At 45.5% G+C, this 26,770-nt stretch overlaps 1 protein-coding gene across 1 annotated transcript in view; it reads left to right on the top strand.

Moving 5' to 3' along the window:
• The window catches only part of MYOM3 (myomesin 3), a 151,091-nt gene that overhangs the window by 9,437 nt on the left and 114,884 nt on the right, over positions 1–26,770 (top strand). The window contains exons 3-4 of the mRNA XM_044286798.1: positions 21,427–21,507; positions 22,673–22,832. Coding sequence (XP_044142733.1) covers positions 21,427–21,507; positions 22,673–22,832 — 241 coding nt within the window. The remainder of the gene's footprint in view (positions 1–21,426; positions 21,508–22,672; positions 22,833–26,770) is intronic.

The following is a 26,770-nucleotide window of genomic DNA, read 5'->3' as shown; positions in this document are numbered from 1 at the left end:
GGTCCAAAAAGGTTATACAACCTAGATTTGGGCAACTTAGCTCCGGGAATAAGATTGATAGGACAATCATATTCCCGATGTAGAGGTAAATCCCGGTATCCACTCTCAGAAAATACGTTTGCAAAATCAGATATAAATGAAGGCAAGGTCTTAGTACAGAACAAGATGTATTACGACAATTGTCAACGCAACAATCACCCCAATCCAGAATCTGTCTAGCTTGCCAATCGATGGTTGGATTGTGCTTGCTCAACCACAGCAAACCCAGGACCACCAGAGCAGGAAGACCCTCCAACACAAAACACAAGATAAATTCCTGATGAAAGTCACCCATTCTTAATCTGAAATCATGCACCACTTGCAATAAACACTTCTGAGTCAGAAGTACAGAATCAATAGCAAAAATGGAAATAATTTTCTCTAATGCACTCGGTGACAACCTATGCATATGGACGAAGTAAGCAACAACCAGGTTTACCACTGCCCCGCTGTTGATAAACACCTTAATCCCCACAGTTTTTTACTTTAGTGCCACCTCAACAGTCAGGAGAAATTGGGTAGTACCAGTCAAAGACAAATGCACATTTTCTGACTCTCCTCTCACCCCTCCAAGAGTCAGATGGGAATTAAACGTCCCCTTTTTTTTTTAACGCTAAATGTATGGACATACTCTGATAAAATGTCCCTCCTGTCCGCAGAAAAAACACAATCCCTTCTTGTGACCAGTATGCTTAAAAGTGGATCCAGGAGTATCTCCCCCTAACTGAATGGGTTCGTCCGCAGGCCTAAACTCAGGAGTATATTCACCCAAAGTGTCAGAGGAGGACGATACATCATGTGATAGTACGTCCTGAAAGTTGGGGTCCCTAGATCTCTCTCTCAGGCATCTATCAATGCGTATGCAAGAGACATAGCAGCCTCCAGAGATATAGGAGTTTCATGAAAGGCCAAAGCGTCCTTCAGCCTCTCTGATAACCCCTGGCTATGGAGAGTCGGATCATTCCACTTATTATCCCTAGCCCACCTCCTAACGTCAGCTTCTCCAGTCTTCCCTCTGGTAGCAGAAGGTTCTTTGCCAAGGAAGATCCAGTGCAAAGCTATTCCTCTCTTCCTCAGAAGGCCGGTATAATATTAAAACCATCAACCAGCAACATTTTTCATAGCCTAGCCATAAACTCAGACTCAAACCATCAATAACAACAACTTCAGAGTCCATCCTTTTACACAGGATGACATATATCAAACCACCTACCATAAAATCTTATTAAGGAAGGGCGGACGGGGGCACAAAGATTCAGCTCCACAGGCTGGTGCAGACAAAAGACAAGACAGCCTGTAGAGCCAGCACAATTATAGCCCCAATCCTAACCTCCTCCACCATTTAGGTACCTGTTACCAGGGTCCAGGTAGCCCTACTTAGGACCCTGGAACACAATAGGCCCACTGCAGTTTCTAGGTAAAATTTCTCTCAGCGTGTCAAAAAAACTCCTCCTCCCCCCATCAAAACTGCTCAATGAAATCATATCAGAAGAGTACTTGCAACCGTCTCACCATATATTTTAATTTTATTTTTTATGCTTAATGCAAGATTTATTGAGAGCAAAAGAAAATCATAAATTACTGCTTAAACTGTTAAAAGTCGCAGGCAGAGTGGTACAGGAGAACTGCAGTATAAAGGAAGGCAATACCCTTAGAAGAGTAGTCATGAAATACAATCATCAATAATGTGCAAAACCAAAAAACTGTCATGTTAGCATTAATAACTAACTAAAACCCAATCACAGCAGATCTCAACTAGCACACGCAAGTAAATGTACAAAAACAAAGTAACATATAAAACCAGATTAAAATTATAGTTGGCAAGGCGGATTACTGTATACTGTACATAAATGTATGGAGGTTACACCATGCCAGACAATATAACCTCTGTGCCATGCTGTACAATAAACAGTATAACCCCTACACAGTGTAGAGGTATACTGTATATTGTGTGGCACAGTGTAGCGGTATACTGTATATTGTGTGGCACAGTGTAGGCTATATGTGTATAACATAAACATATTCCACATGAAAACTTACAATTACTTGGCTTGGCCCTTGGGGATCTCGGACGCCACTTCAACACTTTGGCCGGGGGCTCGGTGGAGCTGATGTTGTGCTTAATCCTAATGAGAAAGATTTAATAATAAGGATTTGGAGAAGGGGCAGAGGGATAGCAAAGCAGGGAGAGGCTGGTGCTGCTACTAGGGGGTCATACCATGGGGGAGTAATAAAGCCCAGCATAATACCCCCCCCCAGTAGAAATAATTCTCCCCCTTGTAATGCCCCCAGTTGAACTAATGTTCCCATAATGTGCCAATATAAAATACCTCTTCTTAGTGCCCCGTAGATGACCCCATAGTGCTACTCTCCCCCCTTCCCCATAGTACCCACCATAATGTGTCCCAGTATAAAATGCCCCTATACAGAGCCCCCCATATAAAATACCCCTTCTTTTTAGCCTCAGTAGATGCCCCTATAGTGCCACCCAATAATGTTCCAGTAAGATGTGCCCCCATAGATGCCCCCTAATCATGTGCCAGTAAGATGTGCCCCCATAGATGCCCACCAATCATGTGCCAGTAATAAGAGCCCCCACCATCATGTGCTAGTAGCCAGAGTGCCCCCATCATGTGCCAGTAGCCACCTTATGTGCCAGTCGCCCCCTATCAAGTGCCAGTAGCCCCCCTTATGTGCCAGTAGCCTCCTATCATGTGCTAGTAGCCCCCCTTATGTGCCAGTAGCCACCCTCATGTGCCAGTAGCCCCCTTATGTGCCAGTCGCCCCCATCAAGTGCCAGTAGCCCCCTTATGTGCCAGTAGCCCGCCTTATGTGCCAGTAGCCTCCTATCATGTGCCAGTAGCCCCCCTTATGTGCCAGTAGCCCCCTTATGTACCAGTCGCCCCCCATCAAGTGTCAGTAGCCCCCCTTATGTGCCAGTAGCCCCCCTTATGTGCCAGTAGCTCCCCTTATGTGCCACTACCCCCCCCTTATGTGCCAGTAGCCCCCCTTATGTACCAGTAGTCCCCCCTATCATGTGCCAGTAGCCTCCTATCATGTGCTAGTAGCCCCCCTTATGTGCCAGTAGCCACCCTTATGTGCCAGTAGCCCCCTTATGTGCCAGTCGCCCCCCCATCAAGTGCCAGTAGCCCCCCTTATGTGCCAGTAGCCCCCCTTATGTGCCAGTAGCATCCTATCATGTGCCAGTAGCCCCCTTATGTACCAGTCGCCACTATCAAGTGTCAGTAGCCCCCCTTATGTGCCAGTAGCCCCCCTTATGTGCAAGTAGCTCCCCTTATGTGCCGCTACCCCCCCCTTATGTGCCAGTAGCCCCCCTTATGTGCCAGTAGTCCCCTTTTTGTACTAGTAGTCCCCCTATCATGTGCCAGTAGCCTCTCTTATGTGCCAGCAGCCCCCCTATGTGCCAGCAGCCCCCCTATGTGCCAGCAACCCCCTTACGTGCCAGTAGCCCCCCTTATGTGCCAGTAGTCCCACTTATGTGCCAGTAGTCCCCCTTATGTGCCAGTAGTCCCCCTTATGTGCCAGTAGTCCCCCTATCAAGTGCCAGTAGCACCCCTTATGTGCAAGTAGCACCCTTATGTGCAAGTAGCCCCCTTATGTGCCAGTAGTCCCCCTATCATGTGCCAGTAGCCCCCCTTATGTGCCAGTAGCCCCCTTTTGTGCCAATAGCTCCCCTTCTGTGTCAGTAGCCCCCCTTATGTGCCAGCAGCCCCCCTTATGTGCCAGCAGCCCCCCTTATGTGCCAGTAGCCCCCCTTATGTGCCAGTAGCATCCTATCATGTGCCAGTAGCCCCCTTATGTACCAGTCGCCACTATCAAGTGTCAGTAGCCCCCCTTATGTGCCAGTAGCCCCCCTTATGTGCAAGTAGCTCCCCTTATGTGCCGCTACCCCCCCCCCCTTATGCGATGATGTCATTGCGCGGCCTGCACCAGCCTCTGATAGGCTGCCGGCCTAGTGCTGGCATCCTATCAGAGGAACAGGGAGGGGACACACCTCTCCCTCCCCTGACTGCTGCCGCAGCACAGACATTTGTATCGCTGTCCTGAGGATGACAGATGACTATAGAGATGAGTGAGTGCTTCTACAATGGAAGCGCAGCGCTCATCTCCTGCTGTGCCCTGCCGGGGTGGCGACGCCCCCCCCCCCTTCTGACAGCAACTGGGCGGGCCCCTAATAGGCCCATTACTTTAACCAATTTTGGCCATCACAGGGCAGAATAACCATGCTGCCCAGTGACCCACAAAACAGAGGCGGAAAATTTTCCCTCCAAAACTAAAGCTAAAAGTTGTATCTTAATCACTGGGCAGAAATCAATCTAAGCCCAGTGATAAAGACTAAATCTAGATGGAACAATGCTGCTGTTGCCATGTGGACCCCTCCTTAATGTCCGGGATCCTGTCAGATTGGCTGAAGACTGCCGAGAAAAGTGAACCTACCCCCCCCAACCCATCTTATCGCAGCTAACATAAAAAACACGCAACACCTTCTTTGTTGGGTGAGAGTCGGTCATAGCTTTTATTTGACTATTGATTTTTTCCAACACCAACTTTTTTAAATTCAAACTTATACCAAACTCGGAGTCATATGAAGTAGTATGCCCCACGGAATCCCTCCGTGGGCAAGTCCGCCTTCTTCTCCATCTCCATTTATTTCACCGACCTCAGCTGTGACTTCTGTTATGAATGATCTGCAAAGATATGACATTGAAAAAACGAAAAATAACAACAGGGAGGGGTGGTGGGAAGCTGCACAGGTGCCAGGAGAAAGAGGCAAGGCGGAATCCTGCCGCCCCTTTTATAACCTCCAGCAAGACCACCACAACAGCCAATCAGATAACAGGGGGGGCGCGGATAATCAGGTGAATACAGCTCCTATAACCTTTATTTAAACCTAGATGCCATACACCCCTTGCGGGTTATCCCACTCTCTTTAGCTGCTTCATACATTAACCCCTGCTCCTCTTGCTTCTCTGCAGTCCAAGACGCCGTCAATTATCCTCGGCGTTGGCTAGACTGCCGAGAAAACTGAACCTACCCCCCCAACCCATCTTATCGCAGCTAACATAAAAACCACGCAACACCTTCTTTGTTAGGTGAGAGTCGGTCACAGCTTTTATTTGACTATTAATTTTTTCCAACACCTACTTTTTTTTAGTTCAAAATAAATATGGGTATGAGACACACAGGAGTGAATAAAACACAGGAGGTGCTCGCAGTAATGAGGATTCGCCCCTCCTCAGGTGAAAATAGAATAAATGTGAAATAGATACTGGGCACTCACTCTATAAGTGGAAACATGCGATTTATTAACAAATAGATATTCACATCTAAAACATATAATGCATAATATACATATACCATGTAAAACAACCTTGGAGATTAAAGAAGCAAATAAGCAATTATTACTAAAATACCTTGATAAAATGCCTTAGTAAAAAGTACAATAAAATAATAATGCACTAATATGCACAAACTAAAATCGCATGGTGCTGATACACAATGTAGCAACTTGGATGACTATAACGCTGGATCGGTACCTGTACAGCAATCTAATCAAGAGTGGGACTTAACAAACATAAGAAATGTCCGTATTTGGTTCATCATTTACGGTCTTAAAGTATCTTCTATAAATACTTGGATGATATAGGGATTGGGTCCCCTCCTAGTGGAAATACTATTGTAACTTTGGTAAGTAGTTCCCAGTGAGTGTTGAAAGCAGCGTCCCGCTATACTCACTGCACAGCGATGTCCCGTTACAAGCTTTCCACTGCTATAGTTGCGGTCCGGTGTGATGTTGTACACGTTCCTCCCAGGCTTCCTCTGCCGTCACCCTGGATCGTTCTGGGCACCGCTCTGTACTTCTTAGAAGCCAGTGTGCTCTGAGCCTTTAACTACCTTCTCCCACGCTTGGTTTGGTACACAGTCACGATACCTTGTATCCTCGTGCTGCGATTTGTAATAGTCTGCGTGTAAGGTATTGGCTGTTTTCAGGGTATTCACGGTTTTCTTCGGGATCAGCCTGGAATGGTTTCAGCACATGTTCAACATCAAGTCCATGTGGTTGATCTGGGGGTCTTGAGCCAAACGCGTTTCGGGGCGATATTAAGCAGAACATTGCAAATTCGGATTAACAGGGGATAAGATATCGGGCGCCTACACTCGCGATGGGTATGTTCCTTTCTCCTTTAATGGCCTGGTGAATTAAGAAATGCTTAGTATCATCAGGTGAACCCCATAACTTTAGGTAAAAACTGACACCCGCAAGTCGCCATTGCGCAACTGCAGCGGAAACCCCTAGCGTTCTAAGCCAAGACAAATATAAGATCGTCACCTGAAAGGTATCCTCGGGTAATGCATCATTGGGTTTAATACTCGCTTGCGCGCACCATTCAGCCCATGCCTTACCATGTCCTGACCACGTCGATGGCGTCACTGACACTCTCACCAATGACATCAGGCGTTCGTCAGCAAATCCCATAGGTGTCGCAGGCAGGGGAGGCCTTCCTTGGTGGCTCCCGGCAGGATACTCCTGCCATTAGAAGCGAGAGAGAGCATCAGCAGCAGAATTTAGTATGCCTAGTACATGGCGAGCGAGAAACCAGATGTTGAGCTCTAAACAGCTAAATACTAAATGCCGGAGCAGCGCCAGTACAGGAGGGGAAGAGGACGTAAGCTTATTTATACAGAAAACCACTGCCATGTTGTCAGTCCAAAAACATACTCGCTGATTAGTGAATTTGTGACCCCATAGATTAACAGCTACAATGATAGGAAAAAGTTCCAAGAGGGTAGGTAATATTAGTACAAAGGCTGGAGGTACGCCATTCTTTAGGCCATGGGGAAGTGCACCACTCGTTACCAAGTATTGCCCCAAAACCTGTGGAACCAGCTGCGTCTGTGACAGGGGCGTAACTAGAAGTGACTGGGCCCCACAGCAAATTTTTGTAAGGGCCCCCCTCAGCGCGCTTCGACCATAAGGGCATATGGTCGTGTGCATGGGCCCTTATTCATTTTTTTTTTGTTTGGTGTGTGCGTGTGAGTGTTGGGGAGGAGTGGGGGGGGTTTATGGTCACCAAAACCATGTTTTTAGTATTTTTTATATTTTAAAAGGGAAGACTTTTTTGTTTTGTTTATTTATTTATCTTTATATAAAACATTGGCAAGGGGGGTGATAATGTCTTTAGCTTGCAGTACATGGCAGCCTCCCCTTTCTGCCCGCAGTTCTGCCATGTACTAGTGGTTATTATGGCACATATAAGCGCACACCCTCTGCATATATAAGAGCAATAAAATAAGCAGTAGTAGATGGCAGAACAGCAAGCAGGGGGGCACAGGTCAGGGCGGCACAGACAAGGGCCGGAGGGAGGGGGGCACAGACAAGGGCCGGAGGGAGGGGGGCACAGACAAGGGCCGGGGGGGGCGCAGATAAGGGCCAGGGGCTGCACTGAAAGGGCCAGGGAGGTGCACACAGGGGCCAGTACGCAGACAAAGGCAGGGGGCACAGATAAGGGCCAGGGGCCAGGGAGGCGCAGACAATGGCTAGAAATGTATGGGCCCCAGCCCCAGCCAGAGCAAATTTATGAATGCCCAGAGCAACTTCCCCATAACCCCTCCCTCAGCAGCGGCTTGTAAGACTCCTACACTCTCCACACAACGTCGGATGTCCCACTCACTCAGTATGTATGCCCCTTAGTACCCCCAAACAGTAGTTATGCTCCATTATTTCCCCTTTACAGTAGTTATGCTCCCAGGCCCAGCATCCCTTATTGCCCCCACGCCACACAGTAAAATGTTATTATTATTCCCCATTAGTGTCCACACACTAGTTATGCCAATCAATGAATGCCCATTGCCCCTTTATTGCCCCAGCCCCCACAGAGTAGCCATATTCCATTAGTACCCAACCTCAGTCAGTCACAAAGACAAAGTAGTTACAAGTTCAACTTACTAGCTACCACACTCTGGCTCTGGGCTGGCTGGGCGCTGGACTGCTGGTGCTGGACCTGACATGGATGTGGTGCTGCTCTCAGTGCTCTGCCTCTTCTTCTCTACTGCTGCCGCCTGCGCAGCTCCTCCTGGCTGCTTCGGGGCCGCAGACTTCGCTGCGCAGACAAGGGGCCCGGCGCCCAGCGTGTGTGTGAAAGTTTATTTTCAACTTGATTAATGATTCGATTCTCATTCTTAACAGCAGGCGCAGCGGCGGCCGCCCCCCCCCCCCCCCCCAATGTGATCGGATCGGATCATGATCTTTCAATCATCTTTCTATTCTTACTGTCTCCAGTCTCCTGAAGTCTGCGCAGCGCGCAGACTGTATTAAGCCCGCCCACATACTGATGGTTAAGAGCAGAGCAGGGAGCGGCAGGCGGCAGCAGTAAGTGACAGGAGGCGCAGACTTCAGGAGACTGGAGACAGTAAGAATAGAAAGATGAAAGATCATGATCCGATCCGATCACATGGGGGGGGGGGGGGGCCCGGCCGCCGCCGCCGCTGCGCCTGCTGTGCCTGCTGTGAAGAATGAGAATCGAATCATTAATCAAGTTGAAAATAAACTTTCACACACACGCTGGGCGCCGGGCCCCTTGGCAGCCCGGGCCCCGAAGCAGCCGCTTCCCCTGCTTCCCTGGTAGTTACGCCACTGGTCTGTGAATAAGGACAAGTCAGGGGATGATATTTCCGGCCCTTGGTAACACGTGTGACCGTTGTAGGTTTCCAAAAATTGATGCCAAACTAGTAAATCCATTTTTATCTGTCTAGTTAAGTGGACATGGTGATGTGGGTTAGGCTACTTTCACACTAGCGTTCGGCTGTCCGCTTGTGAGCTCCGTTTGAAGGGGCTCACAAGCGGACCCGAATGCTTCCGTCCAGCCCCAATGCATTCTGAGTGGACGCGGATCCGCTCAGAATGCATCAGTCTGGCGGCGTTCAGCCTCCGCTCCGCTCAGCAGGCGGACACCTGAACGCTGCTTGCAGCGTTCGGGTGTCCGCCTGGCCGTGCGGAGGCGTGCGGATCCGTCCAGACTTACAATGTAAGTCAATGGGGACGGATCCGTTTGAAGATGACACACTATGGCTCAATCTTCAAACGGATCCGTCCCCCATTGACTTTCAATGTAAAGTCTGGACGGATCCGTTCAGGCTAATTTCACACTTAGACATTTTTTGACAATATAATGCAGACGGATCCGTTCTGAACGGAGCCACCGTCTGCATTAATATGAGCGGATCCGTTCAGAACGGATCCGATCGAACGCTAGTGTGAAAGTAGCCTTAACAACACCGCGTGTAGCGAGGGATAAACGGCGGAAGAAAACTCGTCCCATGGGCATAATCCTACATGCGAAAACTAGGGAACCCAACAGTGACTGCATTTGTCTTAAAGTGACAGATTTTGATGCTATAAAACCTTGGATTAAGCCGACTAAGTTCTGCAATTTATCCTGGGGAAGGCGGAAAACCATTAAGATGGTATTGATTTCAATGCCTAGATATGTAATAGTCGTATTGGGACCACAGGTTTTTTCTTCAGATAGGGGAACGCCAAACTTATACATAAAATAACGGAACGTGTTAGGAGGTGTTGACATTGATTAGTATTGCTCGGGTAGACAAACAGAAAATCATCCAAGTAGTGTGTTATCGACTGAGAGCCTGACTCATATCTTATCTCCCATTCCAGGAAAGTGCTAAACATCTCAAAATAATGACACGAGATGGCAGACAGGTGTAGTAATAGTACAAATTGTCAACCATACAACCCAGTAGGTGATAACAATCTGGGTGGACGGGGATTAAACGGAAAGCCGCCTCAATGTCCGCCTTAGCTAATAGCGCACGATGACCCCCATGTCTGACTAAGGCCACTGCACTGTCGAAAGGGACGTAGGTGACTGATGAATCAACTTTTGAAATGGCGTCGTTAACCGATGCGCCTTTAGGGAAGGACAAATGGTGGATCAACCTGAATTTTCCTGGTTCTTTTTTGGGGATAAGGCCTAATGGAGAAACACAAATGTTATAAAAAGGGGGGAGGAAAATGGCCCCACTATTCTGCCTAATGAAACTTCTTTTGCAATTTTTTGGCGTAGCTGCTCTGGGTGTTCTAATGTTGATTTTAAGTTTTGGGAAAACATGGGTAACCTCGAATAGTTGAAAGGGATGAAGAAACCGAAAGTGAAACCAAAACGCAACTGTGACGCCACATCTTTACTGGGGTAATTATTTAGCCAATGTGCCATTGCGTAAATGCTCACTCGGGTCTTTCCCGCCTGCGGCAGGGGAAGGCTAGTGGCCGTGGGGGTTACGTGAGCAGCAGACGGCGGGGTGGGCTCCTCCGCACACTGAGCACTCATGTTTATACTGTTGTATAGACAATAGGCCCCTGGTCTGCGGACGGCCACTGGTCCCTGTATAATTGCTGGGGGGGGCCAGCGGCCGCAGAAGGAAAGGGGTTGGATTTTTGAGCTAACATGAGCCGAAGCCACAAGTCCGTAGCATTCACACCCCAACCAATCTCTGGGTGCAATGCCAGCCGTCGACGGAATTCCTCATCTTATCGCCACCAGGCTGAACCCCCATGTGACTTGTATGCATTATAAATGGAGTCCATGTAGATAAAGAGTTCCGCCGACCGCTCAGGATGACGAGTAGCCATCGTATAGCCTAATACAGTAAAAGCTTGTAGCCAATTTCCTATGGTGCGAGCTACTTTGGTTTACGGTCTAGGAAACGTTCCGCATTCGGCCTCCTTTCTTTGTCTACTGTATGCTGATCTATGGAAACTAAGGACCATATATCAACATACTGGTTTGACCATATATTATTTTTCGTTTCCTCATCCAAATGGGTACCTAATGGGCTAAGACCGCAAAATAAAGACTCTTTATGGACGCTAGCGCGTGCTTTATCAGGTAACCGGACAGGAAGGGGATCAACCGCAGGGGCGGCCTCTAGCTGTGCTAACAACGCTCGCAATGCTGGCACTAAACCTGTACCCACCTTGTCAATGCCCCATGCCCCTGTGCAATTAAGCTGACCTTGTGTAGATGGTGCCACCACCTCAGCTTGAGCGATCTGAGGGTTTGCAGTCTGTGTGATGCTTGCTGGATCGGTCCTGCAAGACGAACGGCTGGCAGCTTGCCTGTCATCACGTCTCCGTTTGGTCCTTGACCCGCCGGAACTGGGTCCGCTGGAACTCCAATCTGATGAGTACAGCGACCGCCACCTGGATGACCTGGAGCGGGTATCCCTGTGCCTCCGACGAGAAGCCCTGACGCGTGAGTGGCGCCGCGAATGATATGCCGACCTGCGCCGGTGTCGGCGGTCGGGTACTGCAGCTTGGGATCTGGATCTAGCCGCCGATCGGCATGTAGGGGGTTAATCGCATCGGTGCAGCAGGAAGGGTAGAGGATGGCCTCACTGAAGATGGTTCCTGAGGCTCCAGGTTAGCAATTATTGATGGGGGTGCGGGGGTTAACTGGGAGGGGGCTGGAGGGGTAGACACCGCCTGTGAAACAGTATGGAGCAGGGCTATGGAGGCTGGGGGAATGGTGGGGGTGTTCTCCTCAGCAGAGGAGACATTACTTGGCCGATTGCCCATGGTGAGAGGCACGTGTTCTGGCAGTGGCACTCTGTGTAAGATACTCCTGCTTTCCTGAACAGCCGTGCCAACTGCTGGGTCGGGGGGCGTGGCTAAGAGCCGCTCGGTCGGAAGACACACATCCTGTCCTGCCGGCACTCCCCCAACCAGCGTTAGCGAGCTGGCTGGCGGACGGTTCTATTAGTGAGCCTGACAGCCGCTCTTACCGGAGGTGGTGTGGGATCAGGGGGAGCTAGGGAGGACAGCGCGGGGGTTTGTAATCCCGCCAGCAGGCGAGATATAAAAGCCGGCCCTTCAGTATATAAGCGAGCTGCAAGCGCAGCCATAAGGTCTTGTTCCGTGGCCATACCTGGGAAGCTGCATAGGTGCCAGGAGAAAGAGGCAGGGCGGACTCCTGACGCCCCTTTCATAACCTCCAGCAAGGCCACCACAACAGCCAATCAGATAACAGGGGGGGGAATAATCGGGTGAATACAGCTCCTATAACCTTTATTTAAACCTAGATGCCATACACCCCTTGCGGGTTATACCACTCTCTTTAGCTGCTCCATACATTAACCCCTGCTCCTCTTGCTTCTCTGCAGTCCAAGACGCCGTTGATTATCCTCGGCGTTTGCTATGCCAGAGATGCTCACAGGATGCCAGTGCATAGAACGGTAATTTCTGCTACAACAAGAGCAGAATGATGATAAAGTACCACTGACTAAACCATGGTGAGAAAAAGATGAATACTAGATTATCGCCCCGCTTATAATGACAGGAATGAGTCTTAAAGGGGTTTTAAATGACCCGGTGGGCCCTGGCAAACCGACTTCTTCCTCTCCCTGGCGCATGTGCTGATGAGATGAATTCGGGAGTTTGCGCATGCACCAGAGAGAGGAATAGTTCTGGCCATATATGTAGTGCCCTGGAGTGAGTATACTTTGGAGTCTGGAGGTTTGTGGACTTTTGCCCCTATTACTGCAATGCAAAGCCATCCACTCAGTACTTTAGTGTACTCTGAAGGGTTAACTTGCACTGTGATTATGCCATTATTTGCACTTATGCTGTTGAATTTTATTTTATATGATATATCCTGTTTATTTGCACTGTATTTCTACTGAATTGTGAAAAGGGTTAATGCACAGCCAGTTCACACACAAAAAATAAAATTTGAAAATTTCCAGCATGTGCACTGAGAAGCCAGTAATGTTCCACTGCAGTCATAATCGACTATGAAGAGCAAAGTTTTAGACTATGAAGAGCAATTGTTTTTGTTAGGAGTAAAGCTTTGCCAGCTTCACCCCTTTCACTACAGTTAGAATCTGTATAAAACTATGCGGTATGCCAGGGGAATTACATGCAAGCCAACTTAGAACTTTTACTGAACGTTGCTCCTAGTAACAGTCACATCCATATAGAAAATAGTCTCTCTAAGATGGACAGAGGTAAAGCTGCAAGAGGTCCACTGCTCACAGGTGTGATGTCTCTTAAGATATTAATGATATAAGTTTTTATGCTTACTGGTAGAGGACTTTTATGCTGGTTCCTGTTATCCCAGTGCAGGTTAGTGAGGCTGCCGGAGGCCGGTAAATCCTTCACTTTTGACTCCAAAGGCCGTATTGCGATGGCCGTAACCCTTTGGGTGTCTGTTTCTTTAGTGCTTTTTAGATTAATATCCTTTTGAGTATGCGGATCACTTCAGCTCAGGGCTGAAGACTCCAGACTGAGAGCTAAGACTAAAAAACAACTGCCAAGACTAGGCCTGAGCTGGGCTATATATATATGGGATGTGTTGTCTCCCCCTAGTGGTAGGCTCAGTGTAATGCAATCTGACACACCTGTAGGCAGGGATCATGCATAAAGATGCATTGCAGCATAAAACAGGTTGTATACAGCATACAAAGCATAACATAACAACTTTGCAGTACCCACAACTTTGCAATACTGTAGTGTCCCACTAGGTAGGAGTGGGCACTACACAAGGGTCAATTGGGTAGTGTGTACTTCTACTCACAAGGGACAGTGATGTTACATTTTACTGTGCACTTTAATGCATTTTCTATGTGTTTTTACATGCAATGGTTTCCCCTGTCATATCTTTATCAGGCCTAGTGGGGTATAATTTAACATTCCAGACACTAGAGGGAGATAGGGAGCCCCTAGTATAAATGTCCAGGCCCAGACAGGGAGGGGTTAGTTTATGGTCAGGAGTCTGTGGAGACAGAAGTGAGAAGGCACCAGCCCAGGATATGCTGAGGGCCTCCTCCTGACATGCAGCTGGATAGTCCTGGTTCCTAGCTGCACCAAGAGGCTAGAAGGAGTACAGCCTGCTTGGAGTCTGAGTGTATTCCAGGGGACTAGAGGAGTTACCTCGTCAGCCTGAAGCTCCTGAGGCTAAGCATTAGCTCAGTTGAGATACCCCAGTAGTAGGACAGCACCTCCTGGGAGCAACCTGCAGTTTCCCTACCAAGAGGGGAGAACACAACCAAGTACAGATAAGTAACCTGATGGGCAGAACACTATAAAGTGAAGAGCAAGGGTCTATACGGGAAGAAGGAATTTATACCAAGGATTTAAGCCAGCACTTAGGCATCCGGGCCTTGGGATCCAGCCAGCTAGAATAGCTGAGGGGATAGAGCAGCATTGCACTGCAAAGCATTAACTGTTTGTCCTCCAAGTATCTTGCATGATTTATACCTGCCATCATTGTGAAGTAAGCCTGCTTGGGACATTGTGTTTAAGGGACTGCATCATCATCTGTAACTTCTGTAATAGACTGTACAAAGTTGGACTGTTTGCCGTTTACCAAGTAAAGCAATGTTTGGTTCACCATACAATCTGTGTACCTCAATTTCTATCCCTACCAACCGCTGTGCCACCGTTACAGGCACTGGCGTCACAATCCTTAAAGGGACCTTGCCTCAGGCACTCTAAACACCTGCAACAACCAGGGCACCTCACCCAACATCAGGCCAGGTCTCTACACCCAGAGTGTGCCCCAGAGGAACTAGTGTCTGCCTCTCATTCACTGCTGCATGCCTGCCCAAGGTCCTCCAAAAAGTGAGTAACCCTCGATTGCCCATACCGTGACCTCGCTGTCGCTATACCTTGCAGGTCTGGCGTGCTGCAGTACACTGCAACTACAACAGCCAGAGCGCCTAGATGTCTGCACATAGGGACCAGTGTTTAGCAGGACAGTCTCGGCCGGATTGCAAATGTGACCAGAAGAAGATGCTAAGCTAGGGGATATTCTGCCACAAACCTTGGGTCTCCAGCACTTTGACCAAGGAGCCAGCCGGATGACTGAGTCACAGCCCCTGAGCCAACAACCCTTTGGTCAGAGTACCAGCCTTCTGAGGAAGAGAGGAATAGCTTTGCACTGGATCTTCCTTGGCAAAGAACCTTCTGCTACAAGAAGGAAGACTGGAGAAACCAGCTCAGTGCATTCTCTGTATCGTTTTGCACTTGAGTTTCTCCAGTAAAGAAGTACACTGGTTTACTGCAAACTAGGCCATGAGTGCACTATGCCTTAGCATCAACTCTAGAGGGCACCACAACAGTATCTGTGAAGCCCAGAATAGTGTTGGCCAAACATGGCCACTGCACATCTACTCCAAATGTGTAAGAATATATAACGAGTTCCCAATGAGAGAGCAATTTCTTCAATTTTGTTAATCCAATGGAGGTAGTTTCTGTTCATTTTCATTGGATAGTGATTAGAAGGTATGCTGCCAGCAATAAGGTCGTTATTAGAGTCCAAAGTTTACAAAAAAGGGGGAGGGGACCTGACCTGGGTGAAGCTATTTGTATACACATATATATTAATGCCAAGAATGGCCTAGAGCTATCTTGACCAGGTATAAAGTATGTATTAAAACTTAACTTTTAATTCGACATAATGATAAAACGGCTGTGAGCCATAACAAACAATTAAAACACTTTGTTTCCACCCCAAAGAGTTGACGACTTAGTTGCTGCCACCCCAAAGAGTTGACGACTTAGTTGCTGCCAGGGTGACGGAGATGTGCACTATCTCCTATTCACCACAACTATATCTGCAGAGCTTGAACATAAGGGGGCAACGTGTGGAGTTGACTACAAAAACGGATTAAATGGAATAGGTAACTGTGCTCCTACACACAAACATTCACAGCACAGCACACTTGTCTGACACTACGTCAGTAGCTGTCAAGACGCATTCACACACTGCACACACACATTCTGCCCAAACCCCTGAAGAAGCCAGTGATCTGGTGAAATATGTTGGGGGGCAGTTTATTTGGTTTTTGCAGGCAACTACAGGTAGTTTGCTTACATTAATCTATCCACACGTTGCCCCCCTATGTTTAAGCTCTGCAGATATAGTTGTGCACATCTCCCTCACCCTTGCAGCAACTAAGTCGTCAACTCTTTGGGGTGGAAACAAAGTGTTTTAATTGTGTTTTATGGCTCACAGCCGATTTATCATTATATTGAATTAAAAGTGAAGTTTTAATACATACTTTATACCTGGGTCAAGATAGGTCTAGGCCATTATTGGCATTAATATATATGTTATTAGAGTCCAGGGACCCTTTAGGCGTATTAATCAGAAACAATGAGTAGAGATGGCCTTGCAGTTCGTCCGGCAGTCGTTTTGCGGTGAACTTTGCGCGTTCGCGATTCGCCGAACATGCGAACATATGGCGATATTCTCGCCCGCCATATTCTTATACATTGTGAAGAACTTTGACCCATGACACATCCATCAGGTGGTACAGGACAGCCATTTGAGACGTTTCAGCACATGGACATACCCCCTACCTTGTAAATAGACCTGATTTGGCCACCATTTTACATTCAGTCATTCAATACCACATCATCATCTAGCCCAGGGATAGATGTTTTTTGCTTTCCCTATGGAATTCATCTATGTGCACTGGAACCCCCCGGATTGTGGTAGGACATATTTTTTCTGATTTGGTGCCGCCGAGTACTTGTGTAATTTCAATGTTCACCAGCAGGTGGCAGCAATGTGTTAGCAATGACAGGTTCAGTTTAGTACATCTAAGCTAGAATAGTTCATTCCAGTTTAGCTCCCTCTCTGTGAGCAGAGTGGGCTGTGCTGATATCCTGCAGCATCGGGAGAGAAGGAAGTTAGAGTCAGTGTGCCAGCCACCCCTATTGGGGAAGGCTGTGTGTGTTAGGAGCTCCCAGATATAAGGAACCAAATCAGGATCTTGTCTCGGCTGAGACATTGATCAAATCCCCAGCCTGAGCCCTGCAGTCTCAGCTGGATGAAGCAAGCAGACAAACTCCAGAGTTCCAAGAAGAAAGCATACCCTGTGAAGATAACTGTGAGTAAAGTCCAGAGACCCAGGAGAAGCCATAATCCTCCTCAGCTAGTCAGTCTTCATACAGCAGAACATAGAAAATGCAGAAGCCAAATTCCTGCCACAGTTTAGAGCTACAAAGCAGACGTCCTTTCCTGCAAGCTCCAGGTTGACAGAGCAGAAGATAAATCCCTGCCAACCATTGCCAATACCTGCTGGGACCAAAGACTAAAGCTGTATCTTGCTTGGATGAAAGTTATAATCAGTAAAGACAAGTTTGAACTCAATTTCTGCTGCAAATTCCTCTATTACTCCTACTAGCACCACACTCAATTTTTTGCAAGTGATCCAGGATCCAGGAGTCCAGCCGTACCCGGGTAGGAGACACCGTTGACACCATTACTACTACCATAAAGAGACATCACACCACTCTGGCATTCCTAACCTGGGGCGTGAGCTATAACACCTTGGTGGGCCCTGTGATTGTACCCTGCGCACGCTGCAATTGGCACCACGAACAAAACTATATACTATCACCTACACCTGACCCAGCCATTGCATAATTTGGTGTCAGAGTGCATACCATGGTCCAGCTCACTGCAATCCCCCTCTAGTATGTCACTGTCCATGTTGTGGGACTATTTGTGTACTTCTACTAAGTATTTGGTGGCTGCAAATATGAGCTGAAGGTTTTTCAGGTTTGCCTGCCATTAAAGTGAATGGGGCCCGCTGCAATCTTGCGGTTCACGAACATTTGATCGCGTTCGTGAACCGTCCTGGCCGATGTTCGTCCATCACTAACAATGAGCACTATTTCTGGGAAGGATGGTATTTTATTGTTGCAAATTTTGTTTAAAGGGTTTATCCCATGAATAATGTAAAAAATGAAAATCCGACATCATATAGTACATGATAGTCTCTTACTAACAAAACTAGAACCAGCCCTGTACCTCACATGGATCCAGAGATCGATCTCCCCATTCATTGCTCTGCTAGATTTATATCAAGGGAGTGTATTTTCCAATGCAGCTAAGGGGGCGTTGTCCATGCTCTCCCTATCACAGCTCAGGAGACAGTTAAAAGATTAAACTGAGCATGTGCGGCCTTCTCAGTGAGCAGGTCAAAGAAATAAGAGATTAAGTGGCCCTATAAATATACATTTTACTGAATAACTCAGTAGCGATACAATATTTTTAATTACATGCAATTACAAAAGTATTCAGATCCAGGTGCTGGTTTGAAAACTGTAGAATATTTTTCGTGGGACAACCCCTTTAAGTTATTAAAGACCTGTTGACAAAAAGAACAGATTTCCCGCAAATATCTAAGAAGGTGCCTGTATGGAGTCTGAATCACCAGCAGGAAGTATTTTCATAGCTATACATTTGCTTCAGGTTGACAGAGTTAATTACTATCTGGAGAGCACTTTTGTAATGTATTTTCTTGATTCTTAGTACAGCAAACACAGTGAAGTGACCTTAGAGGCTTGTAGAACTGTGTCAATATGTGGCAAAATGTCCGAAGCAAGGAAACTTACTGTAGTTTTAAGTCTCCCACTTTCTGACAAAGTAAAGGTCCCTTTACACAGGCCGACAATTGGGACAACTATTGGGAAGAAGTGTTCCTGGGAATATTTGTTCACAATAATTGCCCTGTGTAAAAGGGAGTAGCAATCACTCATCCCTGTACAGCAAAGGAGATTGCTGCATGTAAACGCAGCTCTCATCTCTGCTCAAGGTCAGGCAATTATTGGGAACGAACAGTTTGCTTCTGATAATTGCCAGCACAGTTGGCCCATGTAAAAGGAACAGTTGGGCGTTCATAATTATAGTAATTAATTAGTATATTTGTCATGCATGGCAAGAATAGCCTCATCTGGGCTTCAAGTGGCTTGAATGTTGTAATAGATCTATCTGTTTCCCTTATAATTCACTATATTGTCTAAATTCTTTGCCAAATGATGGAAGTTATAAATAGTTCTTCTATCCAGCATATTATACAGCTTTCATAGTTACAAGGAGCCACAGAGAATAACATAACAAGGACAGTCCTTATCATTGCTGACAGTGATTTTCCAAGCCCCTGGTATCAATCAGTATCAGGAGCATCAATATCAGGGTCCTGGAAAAACTCTTTAGCTGTATTAAAATAGTTTCCCACACTTAGCTGCAGATCCAGTGTACCTAAAACTATAAATGATAACTTCTCAACAGAGTGATATCTCCTATTATGCCTCGGATGAAGTGAAGGAGATGGGAAACAGAAATTGTTGAGAATCTAAAAACAATGAAGTTACTAGATAGATACATACAGTAGATACATAGTGTGGGGAATCGCTCTGGTAGACAGGACAAGCGGACACAGTATAGAGGCAAAGACCAGTTTGTAACTCAAAAACGTCAGTGTTTTATTCACACTTATAGCAACAAAACAGTACGACAGGCCATTTGCAGTTTTGGTGTTCATTCACACTTTGACAGTTCATACAGCAAAAACAGTCACCTTTTATCCTGGGTGTTAATCCACACCCGGTCGGCATAGCACAGGACAGAGCAGTCCTCCCGGATTCAGGCCTCCATCCTGGCACAAAGCTCAGATCCCACAAAGATTACCAGAGCTCCAAAGTCAGAGAGAGATCTTCACCACCACCTGACACTGCTGCCTGTTTTTTTATAGGCCTCTCTAAACCCAGCCTGGAACGTGGGGAGTAGTCACCCACCCAGCACTTTGACTACTCCCAGTAGGAGCCTTCCCGGATCAGCTATTAAAGCTATACTACATAGCAAGGTGTCAAACAGCAACAGCTGCTGACACATGAAAACTGGCTCTTACTCCACCGAGACCAGGAACCTCGATGACACATACCTTCCATCAACGACAGTCCCTTGCGCCTTCCTACAATAGATACAGTAGATAGTTACAAGAGATAGATAGACAATGTGATAAATAGAAAGAAGACAGATAGAAAAAAAGACAGATAGATATAAAGATAGACAGATAGATAGATACACATTAATATGACAACTTCTTACTTTAGATGTTGTCAGTACGTAGCTCATGAAGGAAGTCACGTTTCGAGAGCTGGCTTGGAGACTATATAGAGTGTGAGATAGGCTGTCTGCACATATATCCTTCGTTGGTTGCTGTCATGGTTAAAGGGGCAATTTATCAGAGTTGCAAAAATTAATGATTATTAGCTTTCGGGCCACGGGGTGTCAGTATTTTGGAAACTACGTAGTTTGTGAACTGTTTACAAATGGCACCATTGGAAATAAGCACTGTGGAAACTGTGGAGCACCACGTGCCATTCATGTGAGAAGTGAACAATTACTACAAAGGTGCAGGAGGACAGCCCAACACAGTACAGTTGAGCAACTTGCCACCAAAATCAACCATGGGGCTACCAGATGTGTGCAAAACTGTTCTATGCGAATTAAGAGCTGTATCGTTGCACAACTAATTAAGGGGAGCATTTAAGCTATTGCTCTCTGGTGTCTTCCACCAGTTTTGTGTTCAGATGTTTTCGCCCTATAAAGCACTTCTTCACTTATTATGTGTTAGCACTTTGTATACCAGACCCTGTGAAAAGTTCAAGACTCCATCTATCTGCTGAAATTGCAGCCATGCACTTCTTTTTCTATTGTTCCTGATTTACAAATTGGACCTTTTTGACTGCCAAGTTCTCAACGGGCACCATAATTGGAAGCTTCAGTGTGCTAATCTCATTTATAGAATAGTATCCACTGTCAGTCATCAATGTTAACAGGCAAAAATAAGACAGTGCTCACATCAGTGTTAGCAATTGTCGTTGATGTTCTGTTAGAAGAGCAGAACAACAAAAATAATGAAAGTACCAGAGTCGGTATGTAACTGAAACAAATAGAACCAAACAGACACAATTGACTATGATGGTGTCCATTCTGTTTCCATTCAGATGTGTGCTTTTTGGGGCAAAAAAGATTCATGGAGGACTTTTTTTATGCACTCTGTTTGGTGGAATGTGCCCTGAACGGAGCCTCCAACCAAGATGTGAACAAGCCTTAATTACACAGATTTGGACTAATGCAATCTTAATTAGAGATGAGTGAACTGGTAAAAGGAGAATTGCGTTATGAATTCTGTTACCACGGACCACAACGCAATTCTATGACGGAATGCATAATGAAATGCCTTTAGAGGCATTCCGTTATTCATTCCGTCATAATAGAAGTCTATGGGCTGCAAAACGGATCCGTCCTGTTTAAGTTATGCAGGGGAGTCCTCTATAGGCATTCCGTTATGCATTCTGTCATAGAATTGCGTTATGGTCCGTGGTAACGAAATCCATAACACAATTCACCTTTTACCAGTAAACAAAGCGCTCATTTCTAATCTTAATATTAAACAGGTTATAACACAATGTACAATATATTGTAATACACACAATATATAAGAAGTTGAAGAGATAAAATAATGTTTCCATTTTATCTCTCTCAGTGAGGAAGAACTTCTCGACATACCGGTTTCCTCCATAGACTTTTCAATAGCGAGAGCAGAACAAACATTGAGATCTACATTGTAAGTACATCATTCTTTGTTATTCTTGTGATATGTAAAAAAAAAAGTTTATTTTGTTAAGTGGCTTATTAATCATCAACTAATGATCCAGTTTTTTTTTTTCTTAAAGACATAGTTCAAATCATTATATCATACTACAAAACCTAAGGAAGATTAGAAATACAGAAGTTAGCATTCTAATATTGTCCCAGAAGACCGTTCTTGCTCATGGCCACGTTACAAACATGTAATCATAGACTTCAAGGAATCCTTACTTTAACTCCATGTGCCTCCTAGATATCTGAGGCAGTTTTTATTCTCATAGATTTATATGAATTTGTGGGAAAAATGTGTCTTTCTCCAACACTATGGAAGTATTCTCCCCTTCTGATATTGCTTATAAGGGAGAATATAGTGAGTCGCAAAGGCACCATTCAGCAGAATGCCTACAGGTTGGTAATACAGACCCTTATCTAATCCATATGCAGGGTTGGAGTAGTAGACCAGAGTATCAGAAAATCCTCTGTTGGGCCAGGCTATGATACCCTAATGGGTCCCAAAGATCCAGGAGAAAACCCCCATTGGCTGTCTTTGGAGCCAATCACTTTCTACTAGGGTTTATATCTGTGATTCAAAACCTATAAACTTTATTGATCATATAGAGGTTGGCCCTCGAGAATAATTTCCTCTAGTGGGCCCTAGGAAGTCCAGTCTGACAGTGTCCATATGCCTTGTAAGGGATGTTCACATGCACTATAGGAAAATAGAACACTTGGCAAGTTTTGATAGTAAACCAATCAATGCATAACTAAATTTACACAATGATGACTTGTTGTAGAGTGAATAGTGGAATTGCAGTACTCTCATGTGCTTGCTGTGACTTCCTTCTGCTGTAGAGACAGAGGCAACATCCCCAGTACTTAAATATGTAGGAGAAAATTGCCACCATACCATTGCTTTGTTGTTATATCTTCAATCCAGAAATGCATTTTAATCTTAGGCCTGATTTATTAATAATTTCTCTGAGCTGCTCATATGTATTACACGTATGTTCTGACTACTCCTGTAATTACTATCTGTTACATGTACGGTAGAATAGAATTGTATACCGGCAGATGAGCTCTTTATATGGTGCAACTAAATATGAGCATGGGAAGCTACTGATCAATAATGAATGCTTCCACAGAGATAACAGAATAAAGTCAAATTCTACAGACTTGTGGCTGGAAACAAGAGGACAGAAGCATGTTGGTTTTAGAAACAATATGGAGAAGTTAGAAATCAAGGTACTTCAAGCTTGCAGATCATTGCGTGTTAGAGCAGATCGCAGAGCCTTGCGTGAAAAAGTAAGTATTCTGCTAAGACTTTTAATTGCCTATTGCAAATAATAATCCCCTATTGGCCTAGGAGCCTCTACAATGTAATAACATGTAACATTTACCCTGAAAAATGAGTGGCAATAATCAGAATAATAACATACTTATAAACTACCTAAAGATGCTTTCGCACACAGAAATAGGTTCTATTTGAATGTTTGTTTTGGCACTTCCCAGGTCCCAATGCTGGTTTCTACTTCCTGGCAATGTGACTGCTGAGCGGATCACTGGAAGAGGAGAGTAATTGCTATTTGTTAGCGCCCACATTTTCATATCAAGAGGAAACAGGAAGTAGAAACCAGTATGGGACCAAGGAAGCATTATAATAGGATCAGCAGGAAAACAGTGAGGTATTACTTTTTTATCCTTAACACCTTCAGGACCTTGGACCAGAATGCTCGTCCTAACTTGCAGGTACTTCAGGCACTAGGACAAGACTTCTGGTCCTGCAGTCAAACTGTCACTGTGAGTAAACACACATTGGGTCATTTATCAAACTGGTGTAAAGTAGAACTGGCTTAGTTGCCCATAGCAACCAATCAGATTCCTCCTTTCATTTTTCACAGCCCCTTTGGAAAATGAAAGGTGGAATCTAATTGGTTGCTATGGGCAACTAAGCCATTTCTACTTTACACCAGTTTGATAAATGACCCCAACAGTGTCAGGATAGTGACAATAGTTGTTACAGACAGATGATTGGTCACAACACCTATGACAGAGACAGCCACAGCTGTCCCCGTCTGACGATGGCTGTGATTGGTCAGTCAATCCAGACTGACCAATCACAGCTAAAGGCGCCTATTTCAACTCCGATCTCCACAGTTTTGTCATTACTGTGACAGTGCTGGGGAGATCGAGATTGTGTGCTATATATCCTCAGCAGTTCACTCCCAATTGTCTAGGAGATTGCAGCTGCAGCCTGATATCCCCCCTCAACCCTCTGTCTTCAGTGCTGAGGGGATCGGAGCGGTGGATAAGCCTGCCCTTCCCCCTCAGCTGCAGAGTTAACCCCTTCAGTCCCCCTCACACATCTATAGCCCTTCATTAGAGCTCCCTGATGTTTGGGGAGCTGTGTGACCAGTGAGCTGTACCTGCCCTTCTCCCTCAGCTGCAGTTACCCCATCAGCTGCACTTAGTCCCCCTCAGACACCCATACCCCTTCCCTAGTGCTGTGTGACCTGTGACTAAAAGGCAGGAAGCTGTAAGTGTATTACATTGAGTAATACACTTACAGCCAAATGCATTACAATACAGAAGTATTGTAATGCATTGTAAAGGGGATCAGACCCCCAAAAGTTGAAGTCCCAGAGTGGGACAAAAAAGAAAGTAAAAAAAAATGTTTTAGGAAAAACATTTTTGTAAAAAAAATAATAATCGTCCTTTTCCCAAAATAAAGTAAAAAAATGTGTAAAAGATAGGGGGGGGGGGGAGTACACATATTAGGTATCGCCGCGTCCGTATCGACCGGCTCTATAAAAATGCCACATGACCTAACCTCTCAGGTGAACAACGTAAAATAAATTAAATAAAAACAGTGTAAAAAAAGCCATTTTTTGTCACCTTACATCACAAAAAGTGCCAAACTGTCATCTTATCCCGTAAAAAAATTAGACTCTACCTAAGACAATCTCCCAAAAAATCTTTTGCGGACCCATTAAAATAAATGGTTCTGTATACAGACCGTATACAGAATCAAAATACGGCCCGTATGCGGAACGCAAAAAACATTTGTGTGCATGAGCCCTAAAACATGATTTTTCTTTGTTTCAAAAATGCTGTTATTGTGTAAAACTTAAATAAATAAATAAAAAGTATACATATTAGGTATCGCCGCGTCCGTAGGAACCTGCTGTATAAAAATATCACATGACCTAACCCCTCAGGTAAACACCGTAAAAATAAAAAATAAAAAGTGTGTCAAAAAAGCCATTTTTTGTCACTTTACATCACAATAAGTGTAATACCAAGCGATAAAAAAGTCATATGCACCCTAAAATAGTACCAATTAAACTGGCATCTCATAACGAAAAACATTTTACTCTATATAAGACAGTCACCCAAAAAATAAAAAAAATATGGCTTTCAGAATATGGAGACACAAAAAAAATCATATTTTTTCAAAAATGCTTTATTATCTAAAACTGAAACAAACAACCAACTAAGGCTACTTTCACACCTGCGTTCAGGTGTCCGCTCGTGAGCTCCGTTTGAAGGGGCTCACAAGCGGCCCTGAACGCAGCCGTCTGGCCCTAATGCATTCTCAGTGGAGGCGGATCCACTGAGAATGCATCCGCCTGCCAGCACTCAGCCTCCGCTCCGCTCAGTGAGCGGACACCTGAACGCTGCAAGCAGCGTTCGGGTGTCCGCCTGGCCGTGCGGAGGCGAGCGGATCCGTTCCGACTTACAATGTAAGTCAATGGGGACGGATCCGCTTGAAGATGACACCATATGGCTCAATCTTCAAGCGGATCCGTCCCCCATTGACTTTCAATGTAAAGTCTGAACGGATCCGCTCAGGCTACTTTCACACTTCGAAAATTTTTCTAAGTTATAATGCAGACGGATCCATTCTGAACGGAGCCACCGTCTACATTAATATGAGCGGATCCGTTCAGAACGGATCCGATCGAACGCTAGTGTGAAAGTAGCTTAAAGTAGTCATATTTGGTATTGTCGCATCTGTAATAACATTGTAAATAACAAAAAATACAAACGGTGCCAAAACACCTATTTTTTGTTACCTTGCCTCATAAAAACTGTAATATAGAACAGTAGTACCCTAAAATAGTACCAACAAAACTGCCACCTTATCCTGTAACATAGTAACATAGTAGTACATAAGGCCGAAAAAAGACATTTGTCCATCCAGTTCGGCCTGTTATCCTGCTAGTTGATCCAGAGGAAGGCAAAAAAAAAAGCCAATTTTCACCACTTTAGGGGAATTAAAATCTGAATAACTCCCTGAATCAACGACCCCTCTCTAGAAGCAATAGCCTGTAATATTATTGCGCTCCAGAAATACATCCAGGCCCCTCTTGAATTCCTTTATTGTACTCACCATCACCACCTCCTCAGGCAGAGAGTTCCATAGTCTCAGTGCTCTTACCATAAAGAATCCTTTTCTATGTTTGTGTACAAACCTTCTTTCCTCCAGACGCAGAGGGTGTCCCCTCGTCACAGTCACAGTCCTGGGAATGAATAGATGATGGGATAGATCTCTGTACTGACCCCTGATATATTTATACATATTAATTAGATCTCCCCTCAGTCGTCTTTTTTCTAAAGTGAATAGCCCTAATTTTGATAATCTTTCAGGGTACTGTAGTTGCCCCATTCCAGTTATTACTTTAGTTGCCCTCCTCTGGACATTCTCCAGCTCTGCTATGTCTGCCTTGTTTACAGGAGCCCAGAACTGTACACAGTACTCCATTTGTGGTCTGACTAGCGATTTGTAAAGTGGTAGGACTATGTTCTTATCACGGGCATCTATGCCCCTTCTGATGCAACCCATTATCTTATTGGCCTTGGCAGCAGCTGCCTGACACTGGTTTTTGCAGCTTAGTTTGCTGTTTATTAAAATTCCTAGATCTGTTTCCATGTCAGTGTTACCGAGTGTTTTACCATTTAGTATGTATGGGTGACTTGCATTATTCCTTCCCATGTGCATAACTTTACATTTGTCAGTGTTAAACCTCATCTGCCACTTATCTGCCCAAGCCTCCAATCTATCCAGATCCCTCTGTAGTTTCTAAAATGGGGTAATTTTTTTGAGTTTCTGCTCTAGGGTTTCATCAGGGTGTCTTTAAATGTCACATGGCAACTTAAAATTATTCCAGTGAAATCTGCCTTCCAAAAACGATATGGCGTTCCTTTCCTCCTGCGCCCTGCCGTGTGCTCGTACAGCTGTT

The sequence above is a fragment of the Bufo gargarizans genome, chromosome 3 (genome assembly GCF_014858855.1).
Source record: "Bufo gargarizans isolate SCDJY-AF-19 chromosome 3, ASM1485885v1, whole genome shotgun sequence".
Lineage (NCBI taxonomy): Eukaryota > Metazoa > Chordata > Amphibia > Anura > Bufonidae > Bufo > Bufo gargarizans.
This window is presented reverse-complemented; position numbering and strand designations above follow the sequence as displayed.